This window comes from Protomyctophum parallelum (assembly GCF_964188405.1).
Source record: "Protomyctophum parallelum genome assembly, chromosome: 9".
Lineage (NCBI taxonomy): Eukaryota > Metazoa > Chordata > Actinopteri > Myctophiformes > Myctophidae > Protomyctophum > Protomyctophum parallelum.
Genome location: NC_139706.1, coordinates 24685122 through 24704635, shown reverse-complemented (window position 1 = coordinate 24704635; position 19514 = coordinate 24685122). Strand labels below are relative to the sequence as shown.

The following is a 19514-nucleotide window of genomic DNA, read 5'->3' as shown; positions in this document are numbered from 1 at the left end:
CAGCACCATGTAAGCCACACAACATCACATGAAATGCATGCGTGTGATTGGTTGAAAGGAAAGCAAGAGGAAGTAACATGAAACATGTAATAAACAATAAAAGATGGGGAGAGAAAACAACGTTAAAATACTAAAATACAGACACGAATGTAGGTAAATGTCACAAAAGCTTTTGACACTATTAAAAGTGTCAGGTTTAAGAAGATATATCTTACAGCTTTATCTTCTTGATAAAGTGTGGTGATTTACTGGGAAATAAGCTTTTATCCAAGCATAAGCCTTCTGAAGTGACAACAAAATAATTTAAAATGAAAAGTTGCCGTAGTGTTTGCAATACAGAAACAGCATTCAACTGCATAGCTTAATTTACACTTTTGTGAAAATATGTCATTGTTGACACTTTTTTTGTTACAGTAAAGTGTACATTTGGTTTACAGCTAATTCATTAATGAATTACATCATGTCATGTCAATGAAAAATGATGTACGAATTGGAGATGGAAAAATGAGTAATGCTGCCATACAGGTATCTGGGTGAAATAGGCTAAATGTACAAGAATCACGATCAGGACATAACACACTACTGTACATATATCTGTGTGAAATCCACTTTGGCTAATACAAGGGTGTGACATGGTAACAGTGTAAACTTAAACAGCACGGTGGATATAGGGTTGTCCTGTAGGGATATAAATAGCTAGTTGAAAACTATTTATCTATTGTCTACAACAGAACGAACCTGCTTCCTCAGTGGAAAAAGGAAATATGCCATCTAGAAATATAAAAGAAAGGATATTGGCTTAATTAGATTTAGACAGTGCATGTCCCATGTATTGACACAATCAGTTTTATTAATTGCAGTGTTTGTGGAGGCCTATTATACAGGTATACTGTAAAAACCTCAGCGTACCATCTGTTCCATTTGTACACTGTCAGAGTTAAATTAACCATGATGATTTTACTGTGTAAGGATCAGTGTAGTGTAAAACGTTTAATACAATTTCTTATGAATATATTGAGTGTTAACGTATCTGATATTGACAGAATCAAAAGTAAAAGTAAATGCTGTTTTTTTATGGCTGATTGTCAATAAAAAGCAAGGCTTTTGCACACCTACAGGCGGCAGGTGCGTAGGAGAGGGTACGGTGCCCAACAATGAAAAAGGAACAAACACCCACACACTGCCAACTTTTAATAGGGAAACAGCAACGTTTCGGCCTTCACATAAAGATAGCCTGATGAAGGCTGCATAGGCCGAAACGATGCCGTTTAAAAGTTGGTCACTGCATTTTAAGATTTGTATTTTTAATAAGCAGTTTTTAGGACCCTAATGGTATCTAGTTTCTCTTCTTATGTTGTCAAGGTTTTGTTTGATCTGCGGTTCTGGACAATCAGATATCGATATTTATATATGGGCATTCGTCGCAACGGCGGTTCTGGACAACAGCCTATCAAAACGACTTACGTAGCAAGTTTCAAGTCGGTTGGTCGGACAGATGCACAATTAAATCATGATGTATTAAGATTAATATTATTGTCATTATTATTATTCATATTATTATCATTCATAATTATAAAGTGATTGTAAAGTGATATTCTACATTTAGAAGTGCAGCACTATTCTGTTTGTGGTAACGCCGAGATCCCATAGTCCGGACAGACGGACAGGATGTCGCTGGTAGGTTGTCGGGAGACAGCCAACAAATCATTGATTATGTTCTAGATTAGAATCTAGAGCTACTACGCATTAAATCATGCTCACAATCATGAGGCATAATAGTTAAAACCAACAAGTACATGGGTACTGGATGCCAGTTAGAAATTTCTAACGAATGATCACTCAACTGATCACTCAACTTAAATGCATTTAAATTAAGTATATGGGAATACTTTGGTTCTTTGTAATAAACAATTTGACTAGGGGCAAAGACTATATTGCAGGTTTAGTGTAGGTCCTAGTGAGTAGGAGATAACTACCTTCCAGAGAGGCAATGATGTGGGTGTATTTCTGAGGTTTAGTTAAACATTTGATGAGCATCTCTTTAGCCAGAAGGGCAGTGCTTGTCACCTGAGGGATAAGGCACTATAAGGCAGGCAGGGAATATTGACCCAAATCAAGCTGGGATGAGTCATACAATGCTGCAAGACCATCTGTGCAAATTTTGACGCATACTGTACATACAAACACAGACTTGTTCTTTCTTGTCTACTGGGTGACCGTTGTGTTTAAAATGTTTAATACACTCTGGTGAGAGAAATAATAGCAAACCAAACTGTATCATTCACGGTTTAGTTAGTATATGTAACAACCATTTGCAGGGGAAACTAGGCCTTGGTTTAGAAGGTAGAAAGAACTTACTTGTAAAAGTAAATCAGGGAAGAAAACATAATAGTAAAGATGTAGTAAAGTAAGGGTGTAAAATGAGAAACACAAATAAACTAAATTACATCACAGCTATTTCTAAAGCCTGTAATTCATCTGTGCCAGGAGATCACATTACTAATCACATGTTGTGCTGTTTCAGGGTAGTAATTTCACTGCATACTAATACATAACAGTCATCACTAATGACTGTTATTATTAAAGCATGAATCCTGGCAGAGTCCTGTGTTGCGTGTTTCTGGTGAGCAACACCACTGTGTGACCAATAATAAATTAGTCGTAACCTATGTCCAACACATGTAAGGCAATGACTCAATTTCTACTCTACATTACTCCCAGGGACAAACACAACCAGCAGAGGGTGGTAAAACCTAAGCAACGGGGTAAGGTATTAAATTCAAGGTAAGCCTTTAGAGAAGATGATTGCTGATGACATGCTACTTTCCAGGTCAATTAATTGTTTGTTGGCCTTTATAAACCACTATAATAATGAGCCTCATACAGAGCTCGAAGCTAATGAATCTCAACTGGTGTTGCAATGGGACCCAAAGACCTCATTTAGGGACTATACTAAACCACATTAACTGTTCTTAATTACTAAATTAATCAAGGAAACAATGGTTTTACAGTATATGCCTCCAGTTAGGTGATATTGGAAAATGTCAAAAGTGCTTTAGATTTCAATTACAACATCCAAGCGTGTGACATGGTCTTCTTACATAATGTGTCATGGTAAATGTAAGAAAACAAGAAATGTAGGAACATTTGATTTTTGTCCCCCACACATTTCCCTACAGACCATGAAAAGTCAAACGAAATAAGTACGCTGACACACACTGACACACACCAGATAGATGTCTGTCCAAATGCTCTGAAGCGGTTATAGGAAGGGCCAGTAGGGAGGGGGAGCACTCTTTTTGTTTTACTCTCAACTGAATACAGAATGGTTTTACATGCATGACTTTTTACATCACTTGAAAACAAGACAGGTGCATGTGCAGACAGCGAGGCCTTGAGGTATCTACAATGGCAAGTGGTTGTGGACGCAATGGTGGACAGAATTGCCCAGTAAAATGAAACAAGCGCTCCCAGTCCCTGCTGTGACCAGATTTGGAAACAAAAATAAAAATAATAGAAAATATTTAAATATGATTCGGAGCAAGAGATACGTGTTAGACACTTCTCCTGTTGACAAAAGTGAAAAACAAAGTGACCATAAATCGTATGACTTGCAGTGAGATCTCACCTCTGAGACGGCAGAATGGTGTGTAAGTATGCTTATTTGTTTTCCCCACTAATCTGCGTTTCACTTCTGCTCTTAAAAGCAGCAGTAAATAAATTATCAATGTCGGGTAAGAATGGAATAAGTACTCAATACTTTTAATGAGCTACGGTACATCTGACCACACCAGAATATATACTGTGTAGGTCGACCACAACTCCTGACTCTTGCATTCATAGAGCAGTCACAATGTCCACCTTCGGGTCGAACTACAACAATTGAGACAATTTGAATATCTTATCAAGTTTTCACAAACCAACATAGAAGAAAGCTCTTCATGTAGAAAGTTTAGGATTAGAATTTGAGTTTGAAGGTCTGATTAAATTAAGGTATATATAGATATAGGTGTGTGTGTGTGTGTGTGTGTGTGTGTGTGTGTGTGTGTGTGTGTGTGTGTGTGTGTGTGTGTGTGTGTGTGTGTGTGTGTGTGTGTGTGTGAAACTTACGGACAGGTGCTGTCTTGAATAACACAGCAGGGCTGCTTTCACCCTCACCCTTGCCGTTAATGGCTGACATTTTCACTTCATAGTTGGTCTCAGGCCAGAGACCAGTGATTGTCACTTCATTTAGGGAATCTGTCACAAAATAAGAGTATGCAATTATTCATGAAATTATTCATGCAGTTGACATTTGATGATTCAAATCAAAATGTTCCCATCTCAAATGCAAACCAAAAATTAAAATGTCTACATTTCACCACCCACCTCATAGCCTTATGTTAAGACAAAGGAATACAATTACTAAATAAAAGAACAACAGAGCTAAATAATGTTTTGATATAGCTCATACCCTCTTGGACCTCATAGGTCCTCTGCAGCCAGTTGCCACTGCTCTGCTTTTTCCACTCAGCCTTGTATTTGAGGACAGGAACTCCTCCAGAGGCCTCCGGTTCCTGAAACTGAACCCATGCAGAACTGGAGAAGGGCTCCACTTCACCAAGGGATGGAGCTGATGGAACCTCTGGTAAAGAAAGGTCAATAAAGGGATGGTCAAGATGTACTCGTATAAACTGTCAATATGAAAGCTGTACTCGTATACACTGTCAATGTGAAAGCTGGAGTGTCGACTTGTTATATACACAAAAAAAAAAAAAAAAAAGATTTGTCACTGTTGAAAATAGAAAACAGAAATGATGTATTTCACATCTAACAATGTGCAAAGCTACTGTATCAACTTGTCATGTCTCTGCTCCGCACCCAGGGACTGCCAGTCTAGTAGAACTGCTAGCTGAGTATGCAAATTCCATCCTCGATAATTAATGACACGTATACGTACGTAGCACTACCCTCCCCGCCGACCCAAATCCTCTCTCCTCCTCCTCTTCCTCTTCTCACCTCCTGACAGGTGAGAGTTTGTCATTATTTATATTTCATTCATATTAATACTTCCTGGCTGTCACATTTGTTTTGTTTGAATGCACTGCAATCGCAGTGAGAAAATCAGTTTCAGCTTCAATCGGCTAATGGCTACTCACATGGTTATGATGAGTGCTCATCAGTGTCTTGATCAGGGACACTTTGACACCGGCTAGGAGGCAGACAGGTGACCTTCTGTATACCAGACGACTTCTCTATCAACTAAAAGCATACCTATTCTGGTCATAATAGGGGAACATTTGGCGGAAATAGGAAAACAGCGTGTGTGGCCGCGCGCATGTGTATATAAAGTTTGGAAACCTAACCCCTAATATGCTTCTGTTGGTAATCACTCTGTTTGAACGACCTGCTAGTCAGGTGTGTTTTTATTGTATGTATTTGAATTTATTATAATCTTTATTATAGAGTAGCCAATTATGTTTTACCCTCTTTTTCTGATTTCCCCACACACACATTTCTGTGTTACTTCATTGTTGTATCCTACTGAGTCACCTGCCAGTGAGGAGCATGTACAGTAGTAGGGCCTTCATCCTACTCCTCCCGCCCAACACTCACCGCTGACAAGTGCTGACCCAGCCCTTGGATTACTAACCAGCCTGAATGAGGAGGAACTCCTTGGACTCTGTGCCTATTTCATTGGAAGCTGTGCAGTTATAGCTCCCAAAGTCGTTTTCAGTCTCTGGTGTCACCTGGAAGAAAATGTATGAAGGTCAAAACAGGCAAATTGGCCTCTGTGTCACACTCCTACGTTCTCCCTTTGCTGTTAGACCATTAGAGAAGCCTATTTTTAGCCATTGTTCTGTGCGTTTCTTCTGCTGAATTATTGATCAGATTTCCCCACAACAGATCTGAGGGAACACCCTTTATATCAAGCCTAGGCACATACAATGTTGATGGCAGCAAGAAGGTGTTGTCATCGATTGTACACAAAGACATGTCACACATTTATGAATATAAATGACTGCACCTCAAGATAGCTAGCTAAAGGGTTTCTGAAGATCTTAATGTTGGTGGTGTTCGAGTTAGGCAGCTGGAGTCCATCTCTCAACCACAGGATGGACACTTCATTCGGGTGAGCCAAAATCTCACAGCTGATATTGACAGCGTTGCCTTCCCACGTGTACACTGCCACGGCACCTTGAATCTTAGGGGCATCTAGAAGAGGGGGGGAAATATCTATGTCAACACCATCCGTCCTGAACTTTCATAGTTGAATTATTTTATTGGCTTACTCACTAGAAATGACAAGGTTTGCATGACATGCCGATAAAAAGAAGGATATTCTTACAGCGGACTTCCAGGTAGGCTGACTGAGCGTCCTCTCCAATAGCGCTGCGTGCTGTGCAGAGGTACTGTCCGGCGTCTGTATACCTTACAGACTTCAGAGTGAGAGAAGAGACACGAGCATCGCTCCTCACCACTACGTTCCCATCCAGGCTCTAGACGAGAACAGAAAACCAAGGACGTTCATTTCTAAAGTGCTAAATTAAAAAACATTCACAGTTATAGTGCATGATCTTATATTGCATTTAAATGTATTATGTAGAATTATGCAGACAGGATCAGAGCTTTATGCTTTAACCATTCTCCTGTGTCTGATCCGTCACCAGTAACAAAGCAAGTTTCATCTATTTTAGCCAAGAGAGTGTGACCTGTACAAACGCTGTACAAAGCCTGCACTTATTAATCAGAGAGAGAAGCACATACAGTATTCACACCACTGGAGGCTCATCTGTGGAAAGATTTAAAAGAGTTATGGATACATAGCAGGAGAGACTCACTCAATAATAGATGAGAGAATGCAGCAGATGCCATCAAGAGCTTTTTCAAACTCTTGTTAAATTATGCTGTGTTTTTCTAGGCACTTTGCACTTTCACACTGATGAAGTCATGTGCACATTGAACTCTGTTAACCACTTGAACGCTAGTATCCCTATTTTGGGATGCATCCGTTTTAAGATGAAACAAATTCAAAAGTCCTTTGCAACTGGGGAAAACTGTCCATGGAGCCTGCTAAAGAGATGAGTGAATGGCCCTGTTAAGTTCCAGATACAATATGGGTATCTGGTTTCATTAACTTGATATGGGCAGTTACACCAAGAGTAGCCTCCTGACCTGCAGTGTCAGTGTCAATAATTGCTTGTTGTGGTTACATGTGGATACCAAGCTTCCTGTGCCATGACAGGCCATTTCCCCATCACACTTATATTATGAAAACTATTGTGGATCTTGGTTGAAATCTTTTTTTTAAGATTAGTTTTTGGCTTGTTGTTGTTTATCGATAGTAAGTGAAGATAGACAGGAAAGCGGGAGAGATAGGAGGGGAGACCCACGCAGCAAAGGTCATCATGAACGGGACTCGAACACGCGACACGCTGTCAGGCCAGAGCCTATATGTGGCATGCGCCTGGGCCACTAGGCCAGTGGGCGCCCTAAAATCTTTGCATTTTGATAGTCTAAAAAAAAATCCATGAGGGCTAAATTGGCAAACTCAGAAACTCAATCAAACATACCTGAGGTTACGGCTGTGCACAACGTTAAAGTATACATGGCAGGCTTTGTTTTTGTTTTGATACGAGTTCTATTTTCAAAATTGGTGCAGAACCTTTCAGCACCTCTCTTGGATTCATTTGCAATTTTGCATGGCTTTGACCCAAGGTGCAGCTGAACCAATATGGCACAAATTCCACTGCACATATTGAATTAGGGCTAGGGGGCAGCCATGTAAGAGAAATCCTCATTAGTTCGTATTCAAAGTCAATGGACAATGCATGTCTGAGGCATTCATTATGCATGAGGGGTAGCAGGACCACAGAAACACTTACATAACAGTCCTCTTTCATTCTGACCCTTGTACACACAACCCCTCCCCCCAAACTCACATTCCTTGTATAGAGAGCATCTTGGCATCAGCAGAACACTCATCCTTTAAGAGTCAAATCCAATTTAAGTTACTGTCTCAACACTACAGATTTTAACTCCCTTTCTTTCTCCCTCCCTCCAATGTATAAACTTTTGCTCATGAGTTATGTAAAAGGAACAAACACCCGCAAACTGTCTTTATGAGTTAAAGATAGCCTGATGAAGGCCGCATAGGCCGAAACGTTGCCGTTTCCCTATTAAAGTTGGTTCACTGCATTTGAAGACAGTGTGCTGGTGCTGTTCCTTTTTCATTGTCGGGCACCGTACCCTCTCCTACGCACCTGTTGCCTGTAGGTGTGCAAATGTTTTACTTTTTGCTCATGAGCTCATGTACAATATGAAGTGAAAAAAGGTCATCATCGTGACCAGATAAGACTTTTTGGCCAGTCAATTTAAAAAAAAAATACAAAAGAATATCATCCTGTATTGGAGGGAAAGAAAATTGTTTGTTCATTTGCAACGTGATATCTTGGATTCATTAAAGTTTCATAACTATGGTTTTCAGCAAGGAGGCTGGATGAATAATACAACAGGGTGGTGGTATCTACTGGAAACATCTAGCAGTTTCATGCTTACTTTCATTATGAGTTTTCTTTACGGCATAAAAATAGAAATCAAACCAAACGCAATATAACAACCAGAAACAAACGAGAAGAGCGTTTATTCATATTGCATGATAACAGAACATCCTTCATTGATTCAAGCATTCTCACAAATCAAGCCAGACTCAGTGGGGTGTCCCACCAGTCTTTATACTACAACTAGGGATGTTATGCCGATATTGACTTTTTTGCCAATATCCGATATCCCGATATTGTCCAACTCCTAATTTCCGATACCGATATCAACCGATATATGCAGTCGTAGAATTAACACATTATGCCTTATTTTATCGTGATACCCGACTGGATGCATTCATAAATGTATGGTTTAAAAAAAAAAAAGAAGAATCATCATAAATTTGATGATTATTTATTTATCATAAATAACGATATTTTTTGCTATTTTATATTTTACGCAAATATTGGCCGATAATATTGGGAGGCCGATATATCGGAAATCCCTACCTACAGAAAACAGATTATTGACAAAATTGGAAGAACATTTTTGAGAATAGGTTTGGCTTGAGATACATGTACAGTATGTGACAGAAGTCTCACTAAACCTCAACTGCCTCAGCATCCAAATTGGATGCATTCCCTGTTGCTTGAAAACTGACCACAGCTTGTTTGCTAGGGATGAAATGATTCAATGTTGTCCACTGTTTGGATTAGAATACTACAAAGTACAAACAATAACGTAATAATAATTCAACATCAGCCACTCATATAAAGCAGACTTAGTCCAGGAGCAATAACCACAAATTCAAAAACAGAATGTTTTCTGTAAAATAGTTACATAATCTGGAGACCACAAAAGGAACTATTATGGCCTAATTTTGTCACGTTGTAAATTATGCATTTTTCCTGCATGCAAAGATGTTTCTTCCTTTGCATGGGACAAATTGTATTCATCAAATAAGATTGGCTTACTAAAATCTGGTGTAAATATGACGACAGAAAATCTGTGGATTTGGATCAGTACTGGGTAATTAGCATGAGTACTCATAATTGCCATGTACTCATAGTTGTTCTTGGCACTGGCAAAATGATATCTCAGCATTTCTACTTTGACGAAAGTAAACATGGTACTTGCACAACGCTCTCAATCTAATTTGAGTAGCCACTACTTATTACTGAGCTTCTTACAATAATGCCTTCAGTCACCTTTTCTCTGACTGAATCCCCCGGTTCTCACTGAGACACCTCAGTTTCCTCTTGTTTAGTTAATCAAATTGATATACGTAAATAAATAACTATATTGAACTCTGGAAAGAAAAGGAAGAGAGAGGGGAAGACTGTCTTTGCACTGTTTGGGAACTATCGAGAAAATAGTCCTACAAACGGAATGAAAGTGTGCACCCTATTACTATAGTAAATTAAATATTATGGAGACTTGCATGAAATCGGGAAAAAATGACATCAGGAGCTCTCCCCCGTTTCAAAATATGATTTGATCTATATCTTGCATTCCTTAATTTTCCGGCTGGATAATTTTAATAGTCACAGCCACATTGTTGTTTTTCAAAGAGGGGATCGTTGTAATGAGTGAGACTCCCTTTAAGAAAAATGAATAGGTATATTAAAAGCTATACCTTGTGTTGCTCGGGCCGAGTCCATGATGCCTGCAAAGGACAGAGACAGAACACAACAAAAGGCAAAGCAATCCTTAGAGAGCCGCATCCTCTTCAAGGTAAAGCTAGGATGCTGCACATTGCATGCAAGTGACCAAGTCTCCCCAATTAATTTCCAGTACACCAATCTCAATTAAATGTAATTATGTTAATGGTCTACTGACACAGTTAGGGGTACTTCGCAAAGTGCCAAATGTGCTTGTGTTTGTGGTGCTGGGCATTTGCTACTGGGGTTAGGGTCCGCCTGAGGAGTTGCAATCAACAGTATCACTAAAAGTGATACAAGCTCCACAAGCCACATTTTTACTGTTTTGGTGTTTTTTTAGTTCTTTATTGGTTATTGGTTTTTACTCTCTGGTATTTTTACTGTCTAGTTTTACTGTCTAGTTTTGTTGAACTTTATGTTTAATGATATTCGATAAGGTAAACCATTTATTTATTTTCTGTTCGGTTTAGTAGTACTGTATTTTATTTTATTTAAAAAGAAATCATGTGACAATCAGTCACTGTCACCATGTCAAGTCATCCAACATAAACCTATTGGAAAGTACTACAGTTTATGCTTCAGATTTATGGTGCAGATTTTCTAGGCTGACTTTCTAGTGTAGAGAAGCATAGAGGAATGTTGTCTTGTTGAGCAGGAGGAATATGACACAACCCAGCCAGAAGTACTAAGAACACCTTTGCAGTTCTTTTGGCAGTTAGCTACAGTATGTCTAAAGCAGCAAGGATATAGAAACAGAATTCACACTGTCATGTTCAAGTTGGGTTCCATGACAGTTCAGTCTCGTCTCCAGTACAGGGCTCTACTGTGAGACGTCATCAAGCAGCACTTTCTGGGACCTGCTCCATTTGGGAGAGCAGCCCGTGTAATCTGGAATGGTGACAGTACCTAGAGTGATTTTGCTGAATATAGGTATATATTCTACTTCCTATCTGTTGGTATTTGTGTAATTGGGTGTAAAAGGTAGATCAAGTAAAAACCCACTGGATGAAATCACAGTTTACCACCTTCGTTCTCGGGATACTCAATTTGAGAGATGTGTTAATGTTCAACATACTAGGCTTAAATAAACACCTAAGGAATGAAATATTTGAAGTCAGAGTTTGATTTACGGTAGCGTACCCTTATTAGTTAGTTTTAAAAAAAGGTTTTGGGGGAGGTTATTCATAAGACTTAAGGTGGTTGCACACTGGACGCGTTTTTCGGAAAACCGATGGAGAAACGCTGCTAGAAATCCGAAAAATGTGCTCGGTGTGTGTGAACCCTTACTGGCAGGTTTGGCATTGCGTTAAAGGCCAAAATTATTAAAACACAGTGATTTCTGGCTCAGGTTTTCCATTTCAGTGTTTATGGGCTCTTCTCCTCACAATTTGCATATTGCAAAGGTGACCCATAACCAATCAAATACCACCTGCTCATTTTGCTTATTAATAGCGACTATGTGAAAGGCAAAGCTTTGATATTACAAGTGTTTCCTGAACATTGTGTCATACAATGTCAGGGTTCCATACTGCAATTTGTTTATGTGGGAGTGTGTTAAAATTTTGATTCCACAGTTACGCTGGGAGCTAAAAACAGTATGCAGGCTCTATTATTATTGTCATGCTGATCTTTTGTTTGTTCTTTACCTGATCACCAGAGGGGATGTGCAATTGTGCATGCTCTACGTTGTTATTGTGTTAAAATTCAGCATCACCCCTGTTAATAAAACACCAAATTCTGCAACTGTAGCACTTTGTCATGCCTTGAGTGTTGTCATGGAACATGCCCACAATTGTGAACAACAACCCAAAGCATGCAGTATCTGAGAGAAAATGAAAAATGCAGTGCTCAGAGGGCCCCAATTCCATCTCGCCCCAGCTTTCTTCCGCCGACCGCTCGGTGAGGCGGTTCTTGTATTCTTTATTTTGTTTTGCTGAGAATAAGGTTAGAAATAAGTTTAGGGTTAGGCATAGTTTTACTGCGGTTAAGTTTAGGAATAGGGTTAGGTTTAGGCATAGTTTTACTGAGGTTAAGGTTAGGAATAAGGTTAGGTTTAACCGTTTAAGCATAATTTACTTAAATTACTTTAGGAATACCAGGCTGTTCAGCCGGCTGTTTCCTAATTAACCACATTAATCCTAGCATCCATATTTTTGGACAAATTGTCAAAAGAATTTAAATAAAAAAGGATGTCACATTATTTTCACATTTATTTATTCTTCAGAAAATGCAGCAATTTTGTGCTTGTGGATTGGCTATTATCACTATTTGTGATATATACGACAGTATATCTGGTTTTCAGAACCCCACTTTGAGAATGAGAACCAATGTTATACATATAATACCCTCAGCCTTGATAGTTACTGACTACAATAGCAAAGAGTATATTTTTTTCATCACACAGGTACAGTGTGTTCAGTGCTCTCAATATGTGGATTGAAGCTGCTTCCCTACTGTTTAACAACAGGGAAGCCACTGTCATTTCCATGAATCACCAGATGTGAATAGTCCAACTATTATGGGAGTGAAGATTAAAAAAAAAGTGATTCACAGGGTTGGATCCAGGTAAAAATATATCCTTCTGCTAAATTTCGAATTAAATCTAATAATATAAGGGGATATTAGAGTATAATTGATATTAAAAGAACTGTCCATATTATTGCCCCATTTCCCTGGTATAGACCGATTCCGTAGTGGGTCTCATGGTCGCAGCCTACGTATTTCCTGTAGGCGGACTCGACGTAGCTGCGGGGGTAAAACCCTCACCAGGCGCACCTCTTCCACTACAGTGAACGGCAGAGTGACTGATGTTAGTTTGCCTCAAACTTTACTCCTTTACCTGCTTTTTTACTAACACTAACATTACAAAGATGCCCAGAACATCGAGATGAACCTGTGTAGTTTATGGCTGCTCCAACAGTAGTGGCAACATTAAAAAAAACAAAAAAACGGAATGTCTAATATCCACCGCGGTGGCGGAGACCAGAGCCATTGAGTAATGGTTGAGACAAAGCAGTGAAAGATACATAACGCCAGTCTTACCCAATACCAAATATTTCTGTTTTATTAACACAAGGCTGCTGTACTTTATACCTCATACTTTAAATGCTTAGTATGAGGTATAAAATACAGCAGCCTTGTGTTCATAAAACAGAAAGATTGGGTATTGGGTAAGACTGAAATTATGTATCTTTCAGGACCCTTCACTGCTTTGTCTCAACCATTACTCAATGGCTCTGGTCTCAGCCACCACGGTGGATATTTTGACATTCCGTTTTTTTTATTTTTTATGTTGCCACTACTGTTGGAGCAGCCATAAACTACACAGGTTCATCTCGATGTTCTGGGCATCTTTGTAATGTTAGTGTTAGTAAAAAAGCAGGTAAAGGAGTAAAGTTTGAGGCAAACTAACATCAGTCACTCTGCCGTTCACTGTAGTGGAAGAGGTGAGCCTGGTGAGGGTTTTACCCCTGCAGCTACGTCGAGTCTGCCTACAGGAAATACGTAGGCTGCGACCATGAAACCCGCTACGGAATCGGTCTATAGTCTAAACAGTGATAGTTGATAGTGATACAGTAAAATGGCGATGATTTGACTACTGACTTGCACTTGCAGAGGCTTTTCCTTGAACCGATTTTAATCTGAAAAATAACACTATTTACAGTAAAAAACAAGCAAATGTTTTTGTGTGTATTTGTGGATTATGGTGTGTCTCTAACTGTGTCAATAGACCTTTTAAGTACTGTCATGGTGAACATGGTTTTGGGTATAATAGGTACCGGTAGTAAAATTAATACATAGACTAGATTTTAAGAAATAAGCTACAGACTCACATATGGCCAAGGCCATGTTTTCCTTCTGCAAACATTTTAATAGCACAGATTCATGACCGTACGGATAATGCTAAAACTGAAATTATATTGCTCAAACATTGGCTTCTCCATTTCATTATCCAAAAGCTGGATTGCTTTATTATCCCAAATGTTTATGTGAGATGATATGAAGAAGGCAACTAGGATGCCCAAAGGAGGAGAAAGAAATTCCATATGGTTGGGTATTTTAATGTCAGCCCTATGAATTATAAACAAATCAAATACAACAAAACATCTATTTGATGTTACATTAGAGTGACATTGAAAACCCCACTAAATATCCCAAAAAGCATTCTATGAAACATGCTTTATGGAAAGGAAAATGTAAGAATGGATAGAATGAGATGGCCAACACAGCAACGAAGTATTGAAGCGTAACAAGCAAAAAAGCGAATAGCTTTTGTCATCATCAAGAAAGTATCAAGAAATTGAAAAGTATCTACTTGACTGAATATTTGATATGACTAGGGCAATAGAGTGTATCAACCCTTTAATGAATTCACATTTAATATTCTCCCCAAATCATGCTCTGTCACACAAAGAACCAATGTGGATTAATCGGCTTTTCATTAATAATCAGTATAATTGACAAACCCGCATTACCTTTTTACAACACTACACTGCAGTGCAGGCTTGGTATTTGGAGGGAAATATCATGTGTAAATCACACTCTAGTCGTATCCCATGTGCGGTCAGCTATGATATAATAGTATATTGTTCCTCCAATATGTTTCATATATAAAGACATTTGTCTCCTGCCTTCCAGAGAGTGTTGGTTACAGTCTGCCTGGCCAGCCCAGTGAGTTCTAACGCCCATGGAATGGGAAAAGACTGACGGGACAGGCACACCCAACAAAAAAACACTACGTACGTACTCTACTACATGACTCTACAACAGTACAAAACAGCAGGTGCATGCATACACCACAATGCTGCGCAGGGAAGGTTGCTCAATTATCACAGGCCACCTAACCAACTGTCCGTAACAGCTCCACCCCACAACAAGCTGTCTTCAGCACAGCCTCATTGGCACAGTGAGTTGTTATGTCACTGTCGCGACCTAGCTTTTACACAGACATTTCACCAGTGAGGGGTGTGAGGGGCTGGGAAGGAGCTTACACCGGACGAGCGCAGTCAGCGCACAGAAGTCAACAGACGGCTGTGTTGTCGAAGGACAACGGATGCACGCTTATGAGAAACAACACAAATGTGAATATTTGTCCAGTTTGCTAATTCACAACAACTACTACTACTACTACTACTTTGGTGTATGAAATATTATAAACAGTCGTTTATAATTTGTAGTTTTGTTTTGTTGAAATTGTATCATGAGAGAAACAGTCCTTATAGCTATAGATATCAGTACCATTTGAGTGGGGCAAAAACCTTACCTATACTAAAGCCTTCCCCCCTGCCCCTCGCTGGTGAAATCTCCAGGAGGAAAAGTGGGTTTGTGACTGTCACTGTCCGATCTATCAAATGGGGTTTATTCAAGACAATTGGACAATAAAGAAAAGCTCAGAATAGGCTTTTGTGGAAGGCTCAAAAGACCACAACAATCATATTGATAAAGAAAGCATTGAACGAAAGGTAATATTTCCCTCTGGACCAGACATATTCTCGCCACTCCCATCCCCATGGGCTCTACAGACAAAGAGCCTGATATGTGATATCAGTGTGACGGTGATAATGGAGAAACGGTCACATGATCATAAACTCACTAAGCACTTAAAAGATACAGAATTCTTTCACAATTACATTCAAAGGACGAAGACTGGTTGACACCAGTGAATATGCACCGGTACTACATCATTATCTTGTATCACTGGCCACTGATCCTACACATCCTCTCTGAGTAAATGACAAGACTAGTATTCTATTGAATTCACATCACCCTACTACTCTCTCATCAGGCAGGAATGCTACTGCAAATCAATAGCCAGCTGTATTTGTAGAACACAGTGGTCGCTGTACAATGGCGAGCAATTGAGCAATACTTGGCGAAGCAGGCCCTTCTATTGCATCTTTCTTTTTCAGACCACCTGCCTCAACCTTTGCAATACAGATGTCATGGCTATGGCCGTACCCTTGTGTTGGTGTTTCTCTATCCTTCTGTGTTGGCCTGTGTGTGTATGTGTGTGTGTGTGTGTGTGTGTGTGTGGGTGTGTCTGTGTGTGTGCGTGCGTAGTATCTTCTATTCCCTTGTGTTGGTGTTTCTCTATCCTTCTGGGTTGGCCCGCGCGTGCGCTGTGTTCCTATCCTCCCCTGCCGCTCACTCATCCAGAACCCACACCTGCTTTCAATCAGTTCCTCACCTCTCCTGTATATTAACCATGGGCCATGGCTTCACCCACTCTTCCTCAGATCATTGCTTCAGATCCACAAATAAACCTTCTTAAACCTTAAAGCACTGCAGGTTCTCAAACCTTTTATGTCAAGGACATTTGCATTTAGCCGCAGAACCCCATTTGAAAAGATTTTGTGATGTCAAAACCTTTCAAGATTATTATATATATTTTTAAATAAATTCTTCGAGATCTGTCAAAGGTTTTGAAAAGCTTAAGTCTGTGTTGTTAGCTAGTAGATCTGCTATTTATGAATATCTGAAGTATAAAAAACAGTTAAAGTGTTAGAACTGATTGTGATGGGGACTGGGGTCCATGGACCCCAATTTGTGAACCACAGCCTTAATGTATGGATTAGTATTTGGATTAGCTCTGAACAGAATTAATTTAAATTATTAGCTTTACTGTTTTTCTATCCTCAACCTCGCAATTTCTATAACATGGTGTTAAGTACAGAATTGGACAGATCTTTTCATACCGTGCTTTTAAATTTGTAGTATTCAGGAATGCCAAACTGTTACAAAAATACAGCTAATTTTGAGTTTCACAATTAACCTTCATTTTATTCTCATTTCACAGTCTAGCCCAATTGCAGCTTGAAGATTTTTCCATCAAGCAGAATGTATTCCAATAAGCAAAAAAAATCCATTATGCAGATAATGTACAAAGCGGGGATAAACAGTTAATTCGCATTTTCAGTTATTCTACAGGCTCACTCATCTAGATTGACTTCCAATTAATTTAAATTCCAACAAGGCAGAAAACACTACATATTACAAATAGTTACAAAAAAAATTGCAAAACACACAAAGCTTTAATAGGAATCTCTACAAAAGATAACCTTACAGTAGATAAGTGGCAATTTGAAATGTAACTTCAATAAATCCACAAGTATGCATACATACTGTTGCCCTTTCAGTACCATGCATAATGTATTTGTCTGCTGGCACTGGCAGTGTGTATTTGTGTGGGAGGACATTCAGAATTAAATAGCTTAATTTAAGTATAAACCTTTAATAGCTTAGGTAATAGCCTACTAAGCCTAGCACGGACAAGATTAAATATACGTGTACGTTGTCTATGTAGTGTGTGTGTGTGTGTGTGTGTGTGTGTGTGTGTGTGTGTGTGAGCGTGCAAAGGAGTGAGCTGAAAATATATATTTCTTCATAGAAATTCTTATCTTTCAATGGAATTCTACCATGGCAAGCTAGACCTCCTCTAATCAGCTATAGAACTTCAGCTGATAGTGTTGCCATCTACAGAAGGAACCCAAGACAGAGCCAGCAATGAATTCCAATGAGTCTACATACTGTACAGGTTTTGAGGATAGATTTTAGAGAGAGTTCTGTCAGTAGAGAGAGTTCTGTCAACATGTTCGGACCAAACAATCTTCATTTAACCTTTGAGGAAGAGCAACAGGTGGCAATGAAGGCTACAAGCATTGCCAAGAGCCAATGGTAAAAGCTTAATTTATCAATATGATGGGGTATGCAAATAATCCAGATTTGTACTCGTCAGAAAATAGCTGATCTACAATAGCCTGGGGGCATACCATTTCAGGTTTATGATCCGGTCGAGAGCGGATGATGACTTACGTCATGTTTTACTGTGGTTTGTAGTCATCAGTCCGGAACCCTCAAACCAGAATTACCCCAAATAATTCCCTGCACCGTAATTTTAAGGCCTACCCAATAAAAGCCTTGATGTGGCGTATGAATCCGACACGTTTCTTCAAGTACTTCTTGAAATATTTTGTTTGGTATATCCATCTTTTATTCCAGCTCGTAGAGACTGGCGAGACTAAAAACAAACAGGGGGACCATAACTTTATTTATCATCTGCTCTAAACCACGCCTAGACCGGATACATGGAGTGATTTAGGAACACAGACCAGGCTTTCCTCCGAGGTGGAAAGTCTGGTGATGCGAGGTTAGATCTACAAGTTCACAAGGTGTTGTTACAGTGCAATGCGTTGTGAGTTGGTAGATCTGCTTTTTTCTCTGCATGACACTGCACACGACACTGCACACAACAAAGTACATCAAGCCCTGCCTGTGAAGATGCTTTGAAATTGCTTCCTTGATTCCTTTAGTCGTAAAATATTTCTCATACAGTATGTTGCAAATTACATTTACTTTGACATCTGTTCCTCCAAACCACTACAGCTGAGCGGTTCCCACGGTAATTACAATACACAAAACTAATAATGGTCAACATTAACCAATCACATCAACACCAGCCTCCAAACTTATGATGCAATAGCTGTTGTCAGCAACAGCAAATCCATTTCCCACACACTTTGGGTCATAGATCCAAGAGTCAGATTAGGACCAGGCTAATGAAATTCACCATATCAATTTGACATGAATAGTTCATTCATCCCCCATCCCACCCAGTCACCCACTTGAAACATAGCTGTTATGGTTAGCGTAGATAGCAAGACAAAGACAGCACAGATGAGCTGCTACTGTGACAACAAGTAGCAGCTTTGTTCTATTGCATTTCTCACAACTGCCTGTGTGGAAATGATTTCCCTTGCTAACAATGCAAACACAGTTTTAATTGATTGCATATTCAGTCACTTAGACTGCCAATAATGCATTTGCTTAAAACAAGGGATAGACACAATAGGATAATTAAATGAGTGCGATGTGCATATTGCAGCATTTTTGCTTTTAGCTTCAATCTTGACCCAGCAATGATGACAAACGAGACACCAACTACAATGGAAAAGAAACAGTCTGAAGATGAGTGTGTACCCAAGAGCCTTTTGCCCCCGAGGAAAGACGGAGATGATCAGGTAATGGCAACACAGAAATGGGATTATATATTAAATCATTAAAGCATTTTTCATCTGATCTCTAGAGATGAGCCAGAGGAAAACTCAGAATTTCTACACCCATAACCATAACCCCCTTATTCTATTACAAGATCAGCTACTTGGAAAATCAGCTACTTGATTTTGTTTTGAGAAACAGTGATACAAAGGCAGTTTGTCAAGTTTGAAATTAATTTGAAACATGTACATGGTAATACTAATACATTTTTGTGTCGCGATAATTCCATACCTGATAGATCCTGTTTAGATGTGCCTGTAATGGAGAAAAATGCAGTGC

At 39.3% G+C, this 19514-nt stretch overlaps 1 protein-coding gene across 4 annotated transcripts in view; it reads right to left on the bottom strand.

Moving 5' to 3' along the window:
* The window catches only part of ncam1b (neural cell adhesion molecule 1b), a 97461-nt gene that overhangs the window by 15185 nt on the left and 62762 nt on the right, over nucleotides 1–19514 (bottom strand). For 3 of the 4 annotated variants that reach the window (XM_083773660.1, XM_083773663.1, XM_083773661.1), the window contains exons 9-15: nucleotides 19467–19490; nucleotides 10157–10186; nucleotides 6329–6479; nucleotides 6008–6195; nucleotides 5633–5729; nucleotides 4454–4624; nucleotides 4111–4239 (exon numbers count right to left, since the gene is read on the bottom strand). In XM_083773660.1, the coding sequence (XP_083629786.1) occupies nucleotides 4111–4239; nucleotides 4454–4624; nucleotides 5633–5729; nucleotides 6008–6195; nucleotides 6329–6479; nucleotides 10157–10186; nucleotides 19467–19490 (790 nt within the window). The remainder of the gene's footprint in view (nucleotides 1–4110; nucleotides 4240–4453; nucleotides 4625–5632; nucleotides 5730–6007; nucleotides 6196–6328; nucleotides 6480–10156; nucleotides 10187–19466; nucleotides 19491–19514) is intronic. The other variant, XM_083773662.1, reaches the window with a different exon arrangement.